Below are 18,909 nucleotides of genomic sequence, written 5' to 3' on the forward strand. Positions count from 1 at the left end.
CTATATAATTTTTATAAGTTGGTTACAAAATAGGTTATATATTATATATAGGTTGAGATAGGTACATATTCTAATGGAGGGCAATGGAAACAAACAAAACAAAAAAAGGAGAATAAGGAGTTTGAAATAAAGGATCACCCCGGACCTAAGGAGGAACAGGTTGGAGACGGAACCAAGGAGAAACAGCTTGGAGAAGAAGCCAAGGAGAGACAGTTCATAGCTGAGGATGATGTTGTTATACCAACTGGACCTATGATTCTATCTCAAGCTAACTGTGATTTTTCTTTTATCCAATCTGATTTTGTGCTTGAAAAACTAACCCATTTGGAAATGGAGCAACCGAGTAGCATTACTCCCTTTTTACATGTCCCGGAAGAAGAATCACTAGGAACAACACAAATAAATTTGCCATTGATTAGTGATTTGGAGCAGATCAACATTGTGCCAAACTCAATTCCTTTTTTGGTAGACTATATAATTTTTATAAGTTTGTTACATAATAGGTTATACATTATATATAGGTTGGTTACAAAAAATAAGTTATAGATTAATTGAATTTGTGGGCTATATAAATACATAATAATATCCCAAAGAATTCTCTTAAAGAGAATATTCCAATAATTTATACAATTTCCAAAATAAAATCTTTAGTATCCATATATTATTACAAAATATATACTGTTAGGCATAAAAATATACTATTAGGCGTAAAAAGAAATAAAATCTTGGAAATTTATCACACTTAATCGTGATTTCCGAGATCTTATTGTGCAGTTAAAAATAAAATAGTACCTAAGCACGAGTCATATTAAAAAAATTTCACCAAACATGTTCAAAAATTAAAATAAAAACAAACAACAAATATAATCATTTCTCATATACAAAATTACAAAATTAATAATATAGAACTTAAAAAAATAGGTATTTTTTATATTTAACATATGATTTTATTGTATAATGTTTTATCCAAAAAACTTTTAAAAACAAATATATAAATTATATTTTATTCTAAAATTAAAAAAAAAAAAAAAAAAATTCAACATGTGCTCTAGCACGGATCCTAATCTAGTATATATGCTATTAGAACATCGCAATATTAATTATATGGAGTATGGGAGTCTGGACCATCCACTAAATTTCGTGGTCACACGTGTGTATTTTGCTGAGCAAAACAAACTCAAAACTTCTTTTTGCCATATATTAATGAATACTATACATATATTATTTGTTCATACTTCATAGCATAATTCACCAAAAAATTTCGAAATTATCTACTCTGTGACTGTGAGATTTAAGAACGGTTAGACAAAAGAGACATTAAATTCGAAATTCATTTTGAGACACTACATAGTACATAATAATAAAAAAACATAACATAATTGGGTAGTACACTTACGAATAAAAAAAAAACATAACATATATACATGTAGCCAAACAAACCAACTTACCTACATAATAATAATAAAAAAATACTTTCCTAAAACAATGGTAACAATTATTAAAGAAATAAATAAAAGGTCAATTGTCATAAATACTACTAAAATATGTTTTTATTCCAAAAATACCACTATTTAGTTTTTTCCAAAAGTACCACTAAAATGTATTTTCCAAAAATACCAAATAATTGAACTAAAAATCTAATACTAAAAACTAATTCCTAAATTATAAATACTAAATCATACCCCTAAAAACTATACCCTAAAACTAAATTTGTCAACCCAAACATAAAAAAAAAAAATTTACATCCTTAAAATTCATTTTTTGTGTGTTTGTGGTAATTTTGGAAAAAAAAACTTTTATGGTATTTTTAGAAAAAAACTAAAATGTGGTATTTTTGGAAAAAACTTTTTTAGTGGTATTTAAAGAAATTTCTCTAAACAATATATCAATGTTTCCAAAAAATGATTTACAAGTACTAAATTCTACCTAATTTATAGTAACTTATTCTAATTGATACAAAATCTTCCAAACTTTCAAATCATCGCAATAATTGATAACAATCACCATATACACCAATCACAAAATCCGGAATTGAATATGAAAAAGATTCGTTACTATCAAAAGTCAAAACCCTTAATACTTTTCTATAAAAGAGAGCTCTGGTAGAAGAACAATACTTTAAACTTTGCAAACAATCTCTCCGTCTCTGGCAGAAACAATTAAAAATGGCTACTCCGTATGAGAAGATTTGGCGAAGTCTAGGGAAATTCTGTAAATCATAATTATTTAGCTTGGCATCAATCATCATAGATAATGCCTATTTACTTTGTGTGATTATATGTATGTAGCAGGGATTGAATCAAGAAAATGTGAAATGCTTTTGGGTATTCGGATTTTTATGCCCAGGCCTATTCTATATTATACAATTTTAAAATAATTTTTATATTATAATTTTTTTTATTGAAACGTTTGTTATCCATAAGTTTTGCAAAATCAAACAAGATGAATGGACACACTTCTCTTATAGGTTTCACGGGACAAGTTTTCTATAGATAAAAAATAGTAAAACTATTACAAGGCAGGCCTAACGAGATAGATTTGTCCAGCTACACAATTTAGGTCATCTGATTTGACAAGTTTTAATTAATATTTATGGCGAATTTTATCGGTTTGATAGTTGACGGGACAAGACGAGATGGGTTTTTTGTTAGTTCCGGTCTGGGATGGGTTTTCTGTTAGTTCTGGTCTGGGACGGGTTTTCAGTTACTTCCGGTTTGGGATGAAACGGTTTGATAGTCCACATGAAGGGAAAAGACGTGTTTAAACTTTAAACATATCACTTTTCTCTTACTATTTCTTTAATGTGCCACTAATAATAATAATAAACAATCAGATCATTTTTTTTTTCTATACTGAATTAGAAACAAATCGATGAGTTTAGACTATGAACGTTAATAATATTTATATAAAATATGTTTACAACATAATCTAACACATACATAAAATATTGCAAATTTGATCGCAAATTTAGTTTTTGAAATCAACCCCGCACGTACGTGCGGTCCGAACCTAGTAGTATTTAATTGTAGTTATCACTTTTATCAAACATCGCCTCACTTTCCTACTTTCTTTTTTCTTCATTTTTTTTCAATTTATTTTATTTGTATCAATCGAAATATTAATTTTACAGTTTTTTTATCAAAAAAAAAAACACAAACAAAAGAAAGATGAAACAAATACAAAGGTAACAACTTAGATCACAAAATTACATCATTGGGAGACTTATCCTTCAACTTTTTTACTTAATTACTTGGCTAATGCACACATATTTGTGGGGACTAGTAACCTTCACGTCCTCTTATTCCTGCTTCCAAACAGCAAGGCAAAGTAAAACAATATCCTAAAGAAAAGACCTGACGCAAACGTAATCCACAAACATTCCCACTTGCTCAACTCAGTAATACCCTGCTGTGCAAGTAAGTCAGACCCGGTCCTCAAGCAGGTGGACTCTGTTATTCTCGTATTCAGAGACTTACCGAGAGTTTCAAGGAGCTTAATTTTCCCGGAATCAGATACTCCTCCGAGAAGAGTGTTGTCAAATACTTGGACTCCCGTAACAAAACATCGAGATGGGTCATCAAACTCGTTGATTAAGACAGCCTCATATGGATATTTCAGCAGTGAAATGTAATGAAACCATGTCCAGTAGACCGGTATCCGATCTCGGTTGACGTAGAATCCACTCAACAATAAACAGTAGGCGAGATAGGAAATGGCGACCATGTAACTTAACATGATATTGGGAACAACACCGGATATGAAGGTCACGACGGAGGATCCTGACCAAAAAGAGGCGTATATTATGAGGCAATAGAAGTAGAAACCCTCTAGTCCGCCGCCGCTCAATCCAACAGTCCAGAATGTGATCGTGGAAAACACTAAGGAAGGGACAATGAGCTGAGGAAGAGTCACGAGAGAGTGAGATATAACGTAGGAAGATGTTCTGTACGCGTTGTGTGTTGTCTCTCTCAAGAAAATGTATCGTTCCTGAATGAAAACGGGGACATTGTCTAAACAACAGTAGAACATTGTTGGCACAACGAAAGCGAACAAGGTCAATCTCTCTAGTGCTCCTCTTGGAGTGTGGTCTAGCTTCCAATACACAGTGGCTAACAGAAAGCCAGTCACCATTACGGTAGCAATCCGCGTTCCTACAAGCTCGGGCATCCTCATCCAGTTTTTCATGTACCGTTTCGCTAAGATGAATGTTTCGAACAATGACGGGTTTGCGTATGAAGATACTGTTTCCATGGAGATAACATTGTCTCTAGATGAGCCTGAGACTAGTTTACCTCTAGAAACACTTGCATTGATGGCTTCTTTTAAGGTTAATGGGCTGTCTAGCTCGAACATGTTGGTTCGTGGAGCAGATTGGCTGAAACTGAGCTTGTTTTGTTGCCACTTTTCATTGAAGTCAACTAAACTTCTTGTTCCTTCGTTGGATCCTTCGAGTTCTCGAACTAAATCAAGAGCGAACTCTGTGATGTTCTCTTTCTCCGGGATGGGACGACCGAAATCGGCGAAGAATCCGGGAAGACTCGCCGGAGATCCATTGAACACACTTTTACCACGAGATAAGATGATAAGCCGATCAAGCAACTCCACGATACGAGCACTAGGTTGATGGATCGACATAATTACAATACTGCCACTTTGAGCGATACGTTTCAGAACTTGCACCACCATAAACGCGTTTGTAGAATCCAATCCCGACGTTGGTTCGTCGAGGAACAAGACGATAGGATCGTGAATAATATCGATTCCTATTGAAACGCGCCGTCGTTCTCCGCCAGAGACTCCACGGTGTCCTTCGTCCCCGATTACCGTGTTGGCCGCGTTTCTAAGCCCTAATTGGTCAATTAGGGCTTCAACACGCTCCATCTTCTTGGATTTGGATAAAGATCTCGGGAGACGGAACTCGGAAGCGAACATTAAGGTTTCTTTAACGGTAAGCATCGGAAAGAGAAGATCGTCTTGCATCACATACGCTGATATGACCTTGAGCAGTCGAGTTTGCAAAACTTTTTCTCCGTTTAGAGTTACGGAGCCTTTTAAGCTTCCCTGAGCAACTCTCCCCGCTAATGCATCGATCAACGTAGATTTACCTGCTCCACTTGCACCAAGAACGGCGAGGATATCTCCGTCACAAGCCTCGCCGGAAACATCATCAAGTAGAGTCTTTACTCCGCTTCGACGTGAGAAACCAAAACGACGTCCAAGTATGACGTCGTATTCAAGATTGTTGAAGGCTAGGACGAACGGGACAGGTTTTAGGTGTAAGGCTTCGACATCTATCACGTGATGAGCTGGATCATCGCTTTTTTCGCTGTCGGGGGAATCTCCTTTTCGGAAACTGTCACAATCTTTCAGTAACTCGTCGAGCGTAGGTGATCCGATAGCAATCTTTCTACCGCTAAGTGATAGATTCATCGTACAGCTAGCGTCGGTTATAGATCATCAAACTGATGGTGAAAATATGGTGGAATAAGAAAGCACTTCTAGTAATGGTATATTTATGATGCGACGTATAGTTCGAAACGTTGTGTATTTATAAGAAAATATGTAACTGGTGTGTTATAACTTCTTGAACTAAAAAATTTGAAAGAAATTTAACGTTAATGGCTCGTACGAGCGAGTCGACAATTTATTCAGAAATTTGGTTTTCGACATTAAATGTATGTAAGAACTAAGAAGCAAAAAAAAAATTGTGAATAATAACGTGGTCATTAAATTCTTGATCAGACTTGAAAAAAAAAAAAATTCAAGATACTAAAAGTATATTGATTTTGGCTTTTGCATTGCGCCACGACTCGCATTTAAATATGACTCATCAACAAAATTTTGAAGCTGTGTTTCTGTAAACACAGTGACACGTTTGTTAATTGGTATCAGCAACCAATAGTGACGAAAAGTTTTATCGTCCAGAAGAGCGCGCAGATCCAACAGATACTTTAGTGCATCATAATATTATAGAACTATATAGTTATTTTATATACAGAATATGAAAATTATCAAAATTCAATTGGTGGAATTTGCACTAAAGCACCAAGATCCGCCCCTGATCATTCCATCTTATGCTTTTTAAATCGGAAACCAAAGCATGTGTACATTATGTAAGTGTTAGTATTCTTTCTGATTGCCCATACACACATTCTTTTGTTTTGGTGGTATTATGGTTTTGGAATCATCCAAAACCGCTAGTTCTACACTCCTAACTACCTATTCAAATATGAACACGGAAACATACAGAATATAGATTAATGAATATGTGTATAGCATGAAAAAATCCAAAAGAGAAGAAAAGAAGTGATAAACATTATTTATTGAAAGGAAGTAAGGAACCATGCTGAAACCATTGAGGAATGCGCTGACAAATTAATCATGCATGTAACGCATACGGCATACAGATACAATGGATGTTGATGTCAAAGCTAGTAGGAGAACCACTCACGTACGTCTCTCACTCTCTTCAATGTGGCTCCACAAAACGGTTAGTAATTTGGTATGGGTACTCCACTTTATACCCAATTCTCCACTAATTGGTTAAACTCGAATGCCCAATTGAGTTGGATTCATGATTAATCTAGTTTGTTTGGTATGATCATTGTAATGGAGACTCAGAATACAACTAACAATAATAGAAAGTAATTGACCAAAGAAAACAAAAAGTGACAACTTGCAAGTTAAAAAATCTATACTAGTTCTTTTAGAAAAAAAAAGAGTAAAAAGTTAACTATAATTTGTGTGTGGCTCGTAGGATACGACAACCACCACCAACATCGCCGTCGTACATGCATGATTTCATTAATTATTTTTTATCTTTCTACTATTATTTCATGAAATTATTTTCGATATAACTGTACTTAAGAAATACTATAAATTGTGATTGTTGAATTTAATTCGTGGTACATGCTTGGAATAAATGCAATTAGGCTTGTTTAACTCTCAAAGTTGGGACGTCTACCAAGTTTTATTTAAAGTAATGTTTTTCTATATTAAAACATTTTAAAACATTTTTTCTTTGACTAATAGTAGTACAAATTACAAGTTTCAAATCATAACACCTAAAATTAGTACTATTTGTTTTCTCGTCGATCAGCAGGGATCTGACGGCCGTATACACATTCTTTCGTTTTTGGAATTATGGTTTTGAGTGTCCACCACAATCGCTAATTCTACAGTTATACTCCTAAAGGGAATGAAATAAATAACATTTAAGAAACCGAATTATGAGATACAGTATAGAACTTTTTTTTTAGCACGAGAGATTACTAGCTAAATAGGAAGTTTAAAGCAAAGTTTTGTTTAAAACTGACTATCGAATTGTCCACGTGACCCATTACCAAATTTTGCACTAGTCCACCCGCCCTAGATTAATGTATTATGATCTATCACTTCAAAGCTGCTGGGACATGGTACCAAATCTTGTTTAAAGCAATGTTTCTATATAAGAACTACCCTTCAATAGCAAGAACTACTTTTTCAATCCTTTATCGCCCATAATTTCTTAAATCGTATAGCATCATAACATGTAAATTAGTACGACAAGCACACGGTATTAGTTATTTTCCGTCGGTACAAGTATGATTGTGACGGCAATTTAATTTGCTTGGTTGTTTTGGAAGCATGGCTCAGATGAGAGAATTCGGGAGGTCCCAAATCTAAAAACAGTCGGGTTTTTTCATTTCACATGGAGATTATTATTAAAACAAATATCTTGACAAACGGATAACCACAAACTTTATCCCTAAGAACAAGGAATACATCAGTCCTAGTTCGGTAACATGATCCGACATCAGCAAAACTGTAAATAAAACGATTATAGAATCTCTAAATTTCTGACAACCTTCACTCATAGTTGCTTTTCAAAGAAAAGATGAAGTCGTCAAGAAACCGTCAATTATTGAACTGATTCTCAAGTCTTCTTGTCTTCACGGAGCCTCGATTGAGGCCAAAAAAAAAAAAAACAGTCGGTTAGTATAAATATTTGTAAGAATAAATTTTTTTGTAGGATTATTTCAGTTTTCAACCAATAATACTTTTGAACTGAAAAATTGAGAGACCTAACCATATGAACTTACAAAAGATAGCCTTATAATGATAGATCATTATTATTATCAAGCACAAACTTCTCTGCTTATGATCGACTCAGTGTATGTGTATGAATCGCAGATCAAAGATTCAAAGTTGCATCTCTAGCTACCCCAATGTATTAGATTTCCAAATAAAGATTATATATATATATATATATATATGTTCTTAAGAGTTAAGAACGCGCTCTTGTTCGACCTTGAATCTATGGTTTGTGTATCCAAAACCGCTAGTCCTATAGTTTTCTCCCAAGAACCTCAGGGTTTAACATTGATCGATACCAACAATATACACAATCATAATTAACGAAATCAATCAATGAAACAAACAATGAAATAGACATTTATTAGAAAATGAACCAAGCTGGAACGACTGAAAATATCAAAATATTATTACTAAAAATAGGAGAGATAAGCTCAATTTTAATGACATGTTTTAAAATTGACAAAGTCCTACCCGGTCCAAACCGGTTTGGTAAACCGAATCATCTCGATCTAGAGAAGAATCTACTTTTGTCGTGTTTGTGACTTTGTCGCTCAAGCACCGACGGGTAAACAGAAACATAACGAAACGACGTCGCAGTAACACCGAACGATGGCGTCGCTACCATACGCCGATGCCGATTGTAGCCTTAGAGCTTTAGCTGGCCGTGCCGAGGGTTTCGGCCGCTTCGCTGTCGGTGGTCTCCACGGCGATGTCTACGTCGTCACTTCTCTCGCAGGTGAGATGTCTTTTTATTCGTAAACACACACATATCTACGAATCTATATATATTGGTTATGCTCGATCCTTCACCGATGATCATATTTGATTGTGAGATGCATTGGTTTGATTTGATTTGAGACATCGTATCTGTTTGTGTATTCGAAAGATGTTGAGATTGATTTATGTGTAGATGATGGACCTGGGACTCTTCGTGAAGGAGGTAGGAGGAAAGAGCCGTTATGGATTGTGTTTGCAGTTTCTGGAACTATTCATCTCAATTCATACTTGAGTGTATCCTCTTACAAGACGGTTGATGGAAGAGGACAGCGAATCAAGCTCACTGGGAAAGGGATAAGACTAAAGGAATGTGAGCATATCATCATTTGCAATTTGGAGTTTGAAGGTGGTAGAGGTCATGATATTGATGGTATTCAGATTAAACCAAAGTCTAGACACATTTGGATTGATCGGTGTAGCTTACGCGATTACGATGATGGGCTTATTGATGTCACTAGACAAAGCACTGATATCACTGTTTCTAGGTGAGACTAGATGATTTTTTCTTTTTTGGATGGTTAAGGAAGCTAGTGTTGTTGTTGTAGGGTCTTTTTCTGGTGATTAATGTTTTTTGCATCTTTGTTTCTACAGATGTTATTTTGCACAGCATGATAAGACGATGCTGATTGGAGCAGATCCTTCTCATGTTGATGATAGATGTATCCGAGTTACCATTCATCATTGTTTCTTTGATGGAACCAGGCAGAGGCAACCTCGTTTGAGGTTTGGCAAAGTTCATTTATACAACAATTATACAAGAAACTGGGGATTATATGCTGTTTGTGCTAGCGTAGAAGCGCAGGTAAAAATCTCTTTTTCTAGATTCCAATTGTAGATCTTATGTCATTGCTTCATATCTCAACTGAGGAACAATTGTGTTTCTGAAATCAGGTTTTCTCTCAATGCAATATATACGAAGCAGGTGTGAAGAAGAAAACTTTTGAATACTACCCAGAAAAGGTTGATTCTTGCTTTTCACTTGCATTTAGAGAAAATCTTGTTCTTCTTGTGAATTCACCATCATCATCATCTTGTGTTGATTTGTTTGTAGGCTGCTGACAAGGAAGAAGTGAGAGCTGGTTTAGTACGTTCTGAAAATGACTTGTTCTTGAACGGAGCTCAAGCTTCCTTGTTGACAGGAGCCAGTGAAGAATGTGTGTTCCATCCAAGCGAGCACTACCCGACATGGACTGTCGAGCCACCATCAGAAACTCTCAAGCAAATTATGCAAATTTGTACCGGTTGGCAATCTTTATCCCGTCCTTCAGATCATGGAGTTCCTAAGTAACAGTTGCGATCCGATTGTTTTCTTGCATATCATATTTTCTTCCTAAGTTATTCAAGAAGTGAATAAGGCTTTTGTTCGTCAGCACTTCATTTTCAGAGTACGCTGTTGTGTGTGATTTTTGATGCATTTTTCTTCTTTGTGATAAGTAATTGGCTTCTTGAATGTATAATCCCTGATTCAAATTCTTTGCCAGATTTATATCAGCTTTGGTTATTATAGACTATACTAGTTGTTAAAGCGTTTCATAGATTTTTTTCCTTAGATCTAGAAGATGACGAACTCAGTAGAAATTATGTAAATAAAATCCCAATGTTGTTTTTCGTTCTCATTTTCTGTTGTACACACAATGCAAACACAAGTAGCCGTACATTTTTTTTATATTTCACATCATGTAGAATGGAGCATTCAGCCAAAACCATGGATCGAGTCTCTCAGCCTGAAACACAACCAAGCGATTTCCAAGACGAAGAAGACGAAGACGAAGAAAAAGAAGAAGATGCATGAATTGGTGTTCCGTGGAATAGATCGGAGATGTAATTCTCCAAATTATCTGGCTTGAACCTCACCAGGATCTCAGTATTTCTCTCCTGGCCGAGCATTGGTAAGTACTTCCTGTAAAACTCTCTGTATTCTGGTACAAGTTTCTTTGCTATCGAAACCTTCAGTTCGTCCCTAAGTTTTGCATCTGGTACAACTCGTGATGATTGTTTCATATATGCTTCCTCAAATGCCGTGTGAAATCTTCTGAAATATATTTTGGCCTCCTCTGGTGATAGGTCTGTGGGTTCCTCTGGTAAAGACATGAAAACATTGGACCATGCTGCTATCTCATAATTCCCAGCATAGGCGCTGAGTTTATCTTCATGGTTAGTGAGCCAATCATCACCAAGGAGATCCCTCAGTTGAGTTGAACGAACCGTTTCAATGATGAGCTGAAGGTTGTTAGCAAGGAAAAGGTAAGACAGAGAAACATCCTTGTAATGTTCTGCTTTGGTGTCTAGTTTGCATAGCAAAACCAGGATGAGCCAAGCAAAATGGACCGAGAGTGCGTGATTTTGTTGTTCATCTTCCGAAATTGGAGTTCTGACATAAGATTCTAGCAGGCGGGTGTCTCTCGGGATTGGATGGTCTGCAAGGATTTCAGACAATACACCGCTGTATTTAGAAAGGGAAGAGATGAAGCTCATTGTTGACCGTGTCAGTTTATGAACCCCTCCTCCAGTTGTAAGGGCTTTCGTGGAATCCTTCTGAATGGTTGATTCAAAGTCCGTGAGAGCATTGTGGATTGAGACCTTTAGTTTTTGCAGCGTTGTGAGTGCCTGAGATTTCACACCAGCTACTGCATCGAAGTGGAATATCATCTCTATGTCTTGCCAGAGATCAGAGATTGCAGCTTGCAGATCCATTAGCGGGAAGATCCTCTCATGAGATTTTTTCTCCTTGGCAATAAATTCAGGGAACTTGAAAAGGTTAGTGGCTGCTTCGTTTGCAATCTCGTAAAAGCATGACTCTCTTGTTGAATTAGAGGCAGAAAAGACATGATCACAAAGAAGTTTTTCTCCACGGAAGAGCGTGGCAATTCCAATCTTTGCAGCTTTTATCCAGTTCTTGATCATATGCTCGAGGGTGACCGAGTCCGTTCTGTGAAATCTGGAGCCTTTGTAGATTTCTATCCCGAGCAAGCTCAGTCCTTCATCTACGATTGATTTTCTGATCCGCTTATAAATCTTTACGCACTCTTTACCATATCCACAACTGATCATACTCTCTGCTATCGCCTTTAGGTCAGACATCACCACAGCTGCAGCTTTCTCAACCTTAGTGATCGATTCACCAGCTTTCCTCAACTCATTGTCACTGTCATAGTCGTCGTCAGATCCCATAAAATCTTCAAATTCAGAATTGCTGGAGGTTGAGGATTGACCGGAAACTGATTCGGGATCAAGCCTGTCTCTATTTGAAGATAATATCTGGAAGAACTCTTTCTCGAGTCTCGCCATGGCGATCTGCATCAGGGTCTGTGCAAGAGCAAGCTTTGGAGATTGAGAGTCTTCAGAGACAAGAAAGTGCATCGCTCTGCGCAAATCACGGACACATCTGATGAACTCTTTGGCCTCTCTTCTGCTATGGTTGAACAGAGAGACGATCTTGGTGAAGGAAGGCGTATTCGGGTCCCATTTTCTGATGACAGATTCTGCTTTCTCCATGGTTTCCTCAACCATAGACTGAGTAAAAGTCTGGTTCAGAGGAGAAGCAGGGAAAGAAGTGAATGAAGAAGGAGAAGAAGGAGTATATTTAGGAGATGAGGAAGAGAAGAAAGAAAATTTCGCCATTTTCGCCATTGATGAAAAGCTCTGTATTCTCTTTCTTTTTCCTGAATTGAAAACGAGGAGTTTTTCAAAAATGGTGTTACTTGGCTTTTACTCTTTATATTTTGTTAAGGGAGATGGTATTTAACAATTATATATATAGAGAGATTGGTCTTTGACTATTGAGATTGAAAGCGATGAGATGTGCTTACCTGTGATTGTGATTTGTGAATATAGAGACTATTGACTTTGATGTATAATATACTCCTTAAATGTATTTTTATTAACTAGAGTACAAATTTTAATCTGGCGACAATGTTTTGCTATACACGTCTATCTAGGAGAATTTGACCATTTCAATCTGTCAACTTATAACTTTTATATATGTATTTTAATCAAATTTTCAATCAATTTGACTTTTTTATAGCATCATTCGTAATATTTGTATCTTTCTTGTTTCGAATTTTGTATTTTAGTAGAAGTTTTTGACGAAAAAAAGAAAAAACTAATAGAAGTTTCACTAGAAAAGTCCGAATTCTAGATTAGATATTCAGCGTTCTCTTATTAGAAAAACGCGTGTCTGCATTTCAGTTTTTGTTTTGTGTCCGTCAACGTCTGCACTTCAGTAATGAATAACATTATAATCTGTTATCGTTGTCCTTATAAACTAACAGCTATATGTTTATTTCAATAGTTAAAGATAAAAGTGCTACAAAATATTTCAGTTGATTTTTGTAGCCTTATATAAAATCTAATATATTTTCGTTTGACCAAAAGAAGATCGAAAATGATGATGATACGTACTTATTATCTTCTTGACCCAAAAAACAATGAAGTTATATTCCAACTTTGCCAATACATAACATATCATATGCACACAAACACAAGACATTCGCATGTTAGGTAAGTAAGATCAAGTTTGCAAGAAAAAGTCAAATATACGCACTCGATAAACTGTGATATGAAAGATATACAATACATACCGGAGTCATTAGCAATTCGCATGTTATTCGTTTTACCAAAGTCAACTGAGCTTACATGATATATTTCAACCCATTTTGGCTTCAACGACTTGTATATGTGAGTTGGCTTACTCATTATAAGCTAGTCTACGTTTTGTTACGACTCTCTTTAATTTTAAAATTATAGACAGAATTATTTCACGATGTGGTTAGATTAGAACCAAATCATAAGGAATTTAGTTATTCTAGTTGTCTTTTTTTAAGTGGAATCTTCAGTCCACAAAGCAATGAAGACTCGCATGGTCTTCGATTACAAACAAACTCATAAGATTTTATTTTAAATCTGACAGTATTATCTTTTTCGCCCAGCTCCAGATACTGCTAGACTCAGAGAGTAGAGTGTGCATATGGGACTTTAGTTTTCAATTCGATAACAATGTGTGGGCTACCTACTTTACCTGTGAATAAAAAAATACCCATAAAAATATCAAGACGGATAGCCCATTTGGGTTCCGTTTAAGCCTAACTCGGATATTTCAGGTTTTCAGGTATAGACTTATAGCATATCGGCTATTTTTAGATTTTGTTTTGGGTTTGGATTTGGATTAGGATTAGTTTAAGTTCCAAAAAATCGTAATTTGTACATTCAAATTTATCCAAACTACTAGAAGATATCCAAATAATTAAAAATATTGGATATTTATCTAAATTTACATTAAAATAGTTTAAATATCTACAAATATCTAAAATATTCAAAAATTCAAATGTTAGACACTTAGGTACATGTAATTATTAGTAGTACTATTATGGATAATTTAAGGTACATGTTTGGGTTTGGATTTTCGAATTAAGAGGTTTATGAGTTATTCGGATATTTTAAAATTCTGAATTTGAATTCGAGTTAGACTTTTCAGTTTGGGTTCGGATATCGGATCCTCGGGTTTGGATATTATGCCCATGTCTACACTTTAATGTGTAAGATTTAGGTCTCTTATATGAATTTAATGTGAGAAAAGATTTATTTTAAAACTATTTTGCAAACAAAATCAACTGAATAATTTTTAACTTATATAATAGATTTCAAATCAACTTTAATTAATTTATATTTAGAATAGAAATATTAGTATATTAAATACGAAAAGTAAATAATTTTCTAAAAACCCTGGATAATTGTTGAGATTGATATACTATACTTAGTTAAATTATATACATATAAATTTAATATGAGAAAAGGTTTATTTTAAAACTATTTTGCAAACAAAATCAACTGAATAATTTTTAACTTATATAATAGATTTCAAACCAATTTTAGTTAACTTATATTTAGAAATATAAATATTAGTATATTAAATATGAAAGTTAATTAAGTAAATAATTTTCTAAAAAACCTGGATAATTGTTGAGATTTTTCTATTTAATTATGTAAATTTTCTTTAAGCTAATGAATGTATTTATGATATTTTAGTAATTTTACCTTGTTTTACCTTGTATGTACAGTATATGTAAAATATATATATTTATATATATATAAGATTTGGTTTAAAAGAAAAAAAAAGAGTTTACCTAAAATAGAAGATAAATTATATACATCTAATTTTAACATAAGAAAAAAAATATTTTAAAACTACAATTTTGCTAATAAATCAACTGAATTATTTTAAAATTAGATATTAAATGTAAAATAAAATTTAATTAATTTATATTTAGAAATAGGAATATTAATATATTAAATATGAAAGTTAAGTAAAATATTTTTCTTAAAAAACCTAGATAATTGTTGAGAGTTTTCTATTTAATAATAAAGTTTCTTAAGCTAATGAATACATTTTTTAGTAATTTTATCTTGTTTTTATATCACAAAAATTAGTATGTATGTATATATATAATTATATATATAAGAGATTTGGTTAAAAGAAAAAGAAAAACAGTATATTCTCCAAAATAAAGCAGAGGACATTTCTAGGGTTTGTTCGGCCATGGCTGGTGATGCCGATTCCTTCCAAATCCGAGATTCGACGGAGTTCGATTCTCCACTACCAAATGAGCCGACGGTAGAGAAAGATGCAGAGACAGAGGCAAATGCAGAGCCTCCACCAGGTTTCTTCTTCGCCGGCGAAAGACTACTCCCACTAGGCAGCTCAAAGGATCCCGAGTATAGGAGACAGTGCGATATCTTCTACGACCAGTTTCAGAAAAGCGAGGTACTTTTGATTTAGTCTTATGTTGATGTTAAGACAGATCTAGGAACCATGTTACTCTGTTTTTTTTTTTGTTCTGTTTGCTTGACAGTGGCCTTAAGAGCCGACGCTTAATCAATTTTCATATATTCCAGGGGTTTGATGTGGACTGGGACAACTTGGGCTACAAGTTCTTTGCCTTCAATTTTGCCTGGGAACAACATTATCATCCACCTGGGAGGAAGGAAGAGTTGCTCAAACTGCTTACACAGACAGCCATTGACGTATACAACAACGAAACTGTCAGAACTTGGTCTTCTTCGTATAATATTTTCAGCTTTCTGATGGTTTTTTTTTCCCATCTTTGATCACTGATCTTTCTTTTCTTTTTTTTTTTTTCCTAGGGAAGCAAAATTGAGTTTGTGGAGCATGTGAAAGCAAATACAGCGGCATGTAGAGGTATTATGTATTATATAACATTTTCTGCGAAAGAAGTTTCATCACCAGATTCAGTACCTAAACGGTACCAAGCAAAGGTGGAGCGATGTGGTGATGAGATTTCAGTCTCTATGGTCAGGCTAAGGCCAACACAAGACTGATTGCTGGTGAGCTTTTACACACATATTTTTTCTTTTTGGTTTACACACATATATCTTCTGCTTTTCTTTCTATTTCATTTTGTATAATATTTCTCTCGGTTTGTTGAACTTGTGAGGTTAACTGATTGTTCAACTTTTGATGCATGCAGGTGACTCCGGCTTCACCGTCTTGGACTCGTTTTTATAAAATTTTATTAGATGTATTTCATGTAATCTCTTAATTACCAGTCAATGTTTGATGCTCTGTAAACATTAACATCTTTACTTAAATATGTTTATCTAAATCATGATATCGCCAATGAAAAATGGTAAAATTAGACTAATTAGTGCCATGACACCACTCGTTAGATGATGTAAAATGGGGATTTTTCTTATTCTAAGTCATTAAAACAGTGAGAGAGAAAGAAAGTATAAGAAATATCTTACCAGAGATTTCAGAGAGAAGAGAGGAAGAAGAGAATGAAAAAGGCAATGATAAAAGAGAAGCAGAAGAGAGAAATGATGCAATGTTCAAAGGTTAAGTATGTGTTTATAACGAGAGAAATAGATGAAGATTTTGCCATTTAGGGTTAGTATGTATGACAGTATGAGTGTGATGTAATGTTCAAAGCTTACGTACCATTTAATTTGCATTTTGAAAAGTATGACCACATAGTTTTAATAAATCCCATTTTCTAATATTTAAAAATTGTTTTTAAACATTTTCATCATTTTGTAAATATTGTATTAATTAACACGAATATGACAATAAAATTACTCGTCACCTTTAATAATATATTTTCCATAATTACCATTTCTTTTGTCGATTTTAACATAACTAGCATTGATGATACATACATATATTATATATATATATATATATATATATATATATATATATATTGTAGTATTAAGACTCGATAGTTAAAAGTATTTCGGTGAAATTAACTAATGATATTTCGTAGAATAATCCAAAGCATAACACAAATTTTTTTGAATCCGTATGCATGAAGTCTTTTTATCGGAAGTTTAAATCTTAAAATAAATAAATCAAACATAGACAATTTATCTGCAAATCATTGATCTTACCCCTCCTATAATAAATATGAGATCAGTTTGTACATCTCTGTAAATAACTGGTTTTTATTTGTTGGCAAACACAAAAAAAAATGGTTTAAATTTGATTATTTACCAAAATTGTAATTATATCTACTGTACTGGGTATTTAAGATCAGCTAGTTAGATTAAATTTTTGAGAACTGAAGTACTTATATATAAAGATTAATCAATATTTAATAAAAATCAATGTTTTCCCTTAAGTATTTGCTTATTTACAGATATATGTTTAATATATTTAGTATTAATTTGATAGAGAGAAAAATGATACAGAAAAGGGTTATGGAAGTGAAACCCTCATTTTTTTATTATACGTTTATTAAAAAATAGCTCTATAAAAATATCACATCCACATGATTCTTTTGTTTTTATTTGTTTTTGATAATGATATCCACATGACTTATTTTCCATTTTGAAAAATACTTAGGGGTGAACCTCTCCATTCACCCCCTCTTCTCTCAGCCAATCAGAATCTTCCATCTAATATTTTATTTCAAAAATAAATTAAAATTAAATTAAAAAGCAAACCAAATTAAGGAAACAAATTCTGTATACTTTTAATTAAAGAAAGTTAAATATTAGCTTGGTTTAGATTTTTAAACTTAGAATAAAATTATGTCGGTTTGGGTTTACAAATGAAGTGGTTAGGGTTTAGATTTTACAATTAAAATGAAATTATATGTCGGTTTGGGTTTACAAATAAGGTGGTTAGGGTTTAGATTTTACAATTAGAACAAAATTATATGTTGGTTTGGGTTCACAAATGAGATAGTTAGGGTTTAGATTTTACAAGTAGAACAAAATAATATGTCGGTTTGGATTCACAAATGAGATGTTAGGGTTTAGATTTCACAATTAGAACGAAATTATATGTCGGTTTGGGTTCACAAATAAGATGGTTAGGGTTTAGGTTTTATAAGTAGAACGAAATTATATACGGTTTGGGTTCACAAATGAGATGGTTAGGGTTTAGATTTTATATATGTCGGTTTAGGTTTATTAAAGTGCGGTTTAAGTTTTTTAATTTTATAATAATGTATACAGATTTTATTGTCTTATTTTATTAGAGGGTGAATGGAGAGGTTCACCCCTAGGGGTGAACCCAAGTATTGTTCTTCCATTTTCTTCTTTGACAACCTACTTGTCAACATAAGAAACAAACGAACAATACTTGGGTTCACCCCTAGGGGTGAACCTCTCCATTCACCCCCTAATAAAATAAAGCAATAAAATCTGTATACATTATTATAAAATTAAAAAACTTAAACCGCACTTTAATAAACCCAAACCGACATATATAAAATCTAAACCCTAACCATCTCATTTGTGAACCCAAACCGTATATAATTTCGTTCTACTTATAAAACCTAAACCCTAACCATCTTATTTGTGAACCCAAACCGACATATAATTTCGTTCTAATTGTGAAATCTAAACCCTAACATCTCATTTGTGAACCCAAACCGACATATTATTTTGTTCTACTTGTAAAATCTAAACCCTAACTATCTCATTTGTGAACCCAAACCGACATATAATTTTGTTCTAATTGTAAAATCTAAACCCTAACCACCTTATTTGTAAACCCAAACCGACATATAATTTCATTTTAATTGTAAAATCTAA

At 33.7% G+C, this 18,909-nt stretch overlaps 3 protein-coding genes and 1 pseudogene across 4 annotated transcripts; 2 read left to right on the plus strand and 2 right to left on the minus strand.

Annotated features, from left to right (window-relative positions):
- Positions 1-3,065: 3,065 nt before the first annotated feature.
- On the minus strand, positions 3,066-5,631 carry LOC104712138 (ABC transporter G family member 19 pseudogene; annotated as a pseudogene). The gene has a single exon (XR_015565408.1). The product of XR_015565408.1 is annotated as an ABC transporter G family member 19 pseudogene (transcript).
- A 2,645-nt stretch (positions 5,632-8,276) lies between these two features.
- LOC104712139 (putative pectate lyase 4) lies at positions 8,277-10,364 on the plus strand. The gene is made up of 5 exons (XM_010428970.2): positions 8,277-8,812; positions 8,987-9,338; positions 9,445-9,655; positions 9,745-9,813; positions 9,905-10,364. The coding sequence occupies exons 1-5, from the start codon at positions 8,686-8,688 to the stop codon at positions 10,139-10,141; spliced, it is 996 nt and encodes a 331-aa protein (XP_010427272.1). The 5' UTR covers positions 8,277-8,685; the 3' UTR covers positions 10,142-10,364.
- Positions 10,365-10,431: 67 nt separating this feature from the next.
- On the minus strand, positions 10,432-12,699 carry LOC104712140 (exocyst complex component EXO70H1). Its single transcript, XM_010428971.3, has one exon. The coding sequence runs from the start codon at positions 12,481-12,483 to the stop codon at positions 10,573-10,575; it is 1,911 nt and encodes a 636-aa protein (XP_010427273.1). The 5' UTR covers positions 12,484-12,699; the 3' UTR covers positions 10,432-10,572.
- Positions 12,700-15,234: 2,535 nt separating this feature from the next.
- LOC104712141 (uncharacterized) lies at positions 15,235-16,472 on the plus strand. The gene is made up of 4 exons (XM_010428972.3): positions 15,235-15,613; positions 15,745-15,891; positions 15,994-16,194; positions 16,338-16,472. Exons 1-3 carry the CDS (start codon positions 15,389-15,391, stop codon positions 16,186-16,188), a joined length of 567 nt encoding a protein of 188 aa, XP_010427274.1. The 5' UTR covers positions 15,235-15,388; the 3' UTR covers positions 16,189-16,194; positions 16,338-16,472.
- The last annotated feature ends 2,437 nt before the right edge of the window (positions 16,473-18,909 follow it).

Source organism: Camelina sativa, chromosome 9 (assembly GCF_030686135.1).
Source record: "Camelina sativa cultivar CO46 ecotype springtype chromosome 9, ASM3068613v1".
NCBI lineage: Eukaryota > Viridiplantae > Streptophyta > Magnoliopsida > Brassicales > Brassicaceae > Camelina > Camelina sativa.

What these genes read in the sequence shown, in the direction of transcription:
- LOC104712139 (XM_010428970.2), top strand. Translation starts at nt 8,686, where the DNA reads ATGGCGTCGCTACCATACGCCGATGCCGATTGTAGCCTTAGAGCTTTA. An exon ending in ACTGATATCACTGTTTCTAG is followed by an intron (nt 9,339 to 9,444) that starts GTGAGACTAGAT and finishes TTGTTTCTACAG; the next exon opens with ATGTTATTTTGCACAGCATG. An exon ending in GTGCTAGCGTAGAAGCGCAG is followed by an intron (nt 9,656 to 9,744) that starts GTAAAAATCTCT and finishes TTCTGAAATCAG; the next exon opens with GTTTTCTCTCAATGCAATAT.
- LOC104712140 (XM_010428971.3), bottom strand. Translation starts at nt 12,483, where the DNA reads ATGGCGAAAATGGCGAAATTTTCTTTCTTCTCTTCCTCATCTCCTAAA.
- LOC104712141 (XM_010428972.3), top strand. Translation starts at nt 15,389, where the DNA reads ATGGCTGGTGATGCCGATTCCTTCCAAATCCGAGATTCGACGGAGTTC. An exon ending in ACCAGTTTCAGAAAAGCGAG is followed by an intron (nt 15,614 to 15,744) that starts GTACTTTTGATT and finishes CATATATTCCAG; the next exon opens with GGGTTTGATGTGGACTGGGA. An exon ending in ACGTATACAACAACGAAACT is followed by an intron (nt 15,892 to 15,993) that starts GTCAGAACTTGG and finishes TTTTTTTCCTAG; the next exon opens with GGAAGCAAAATTGAGTTTGT.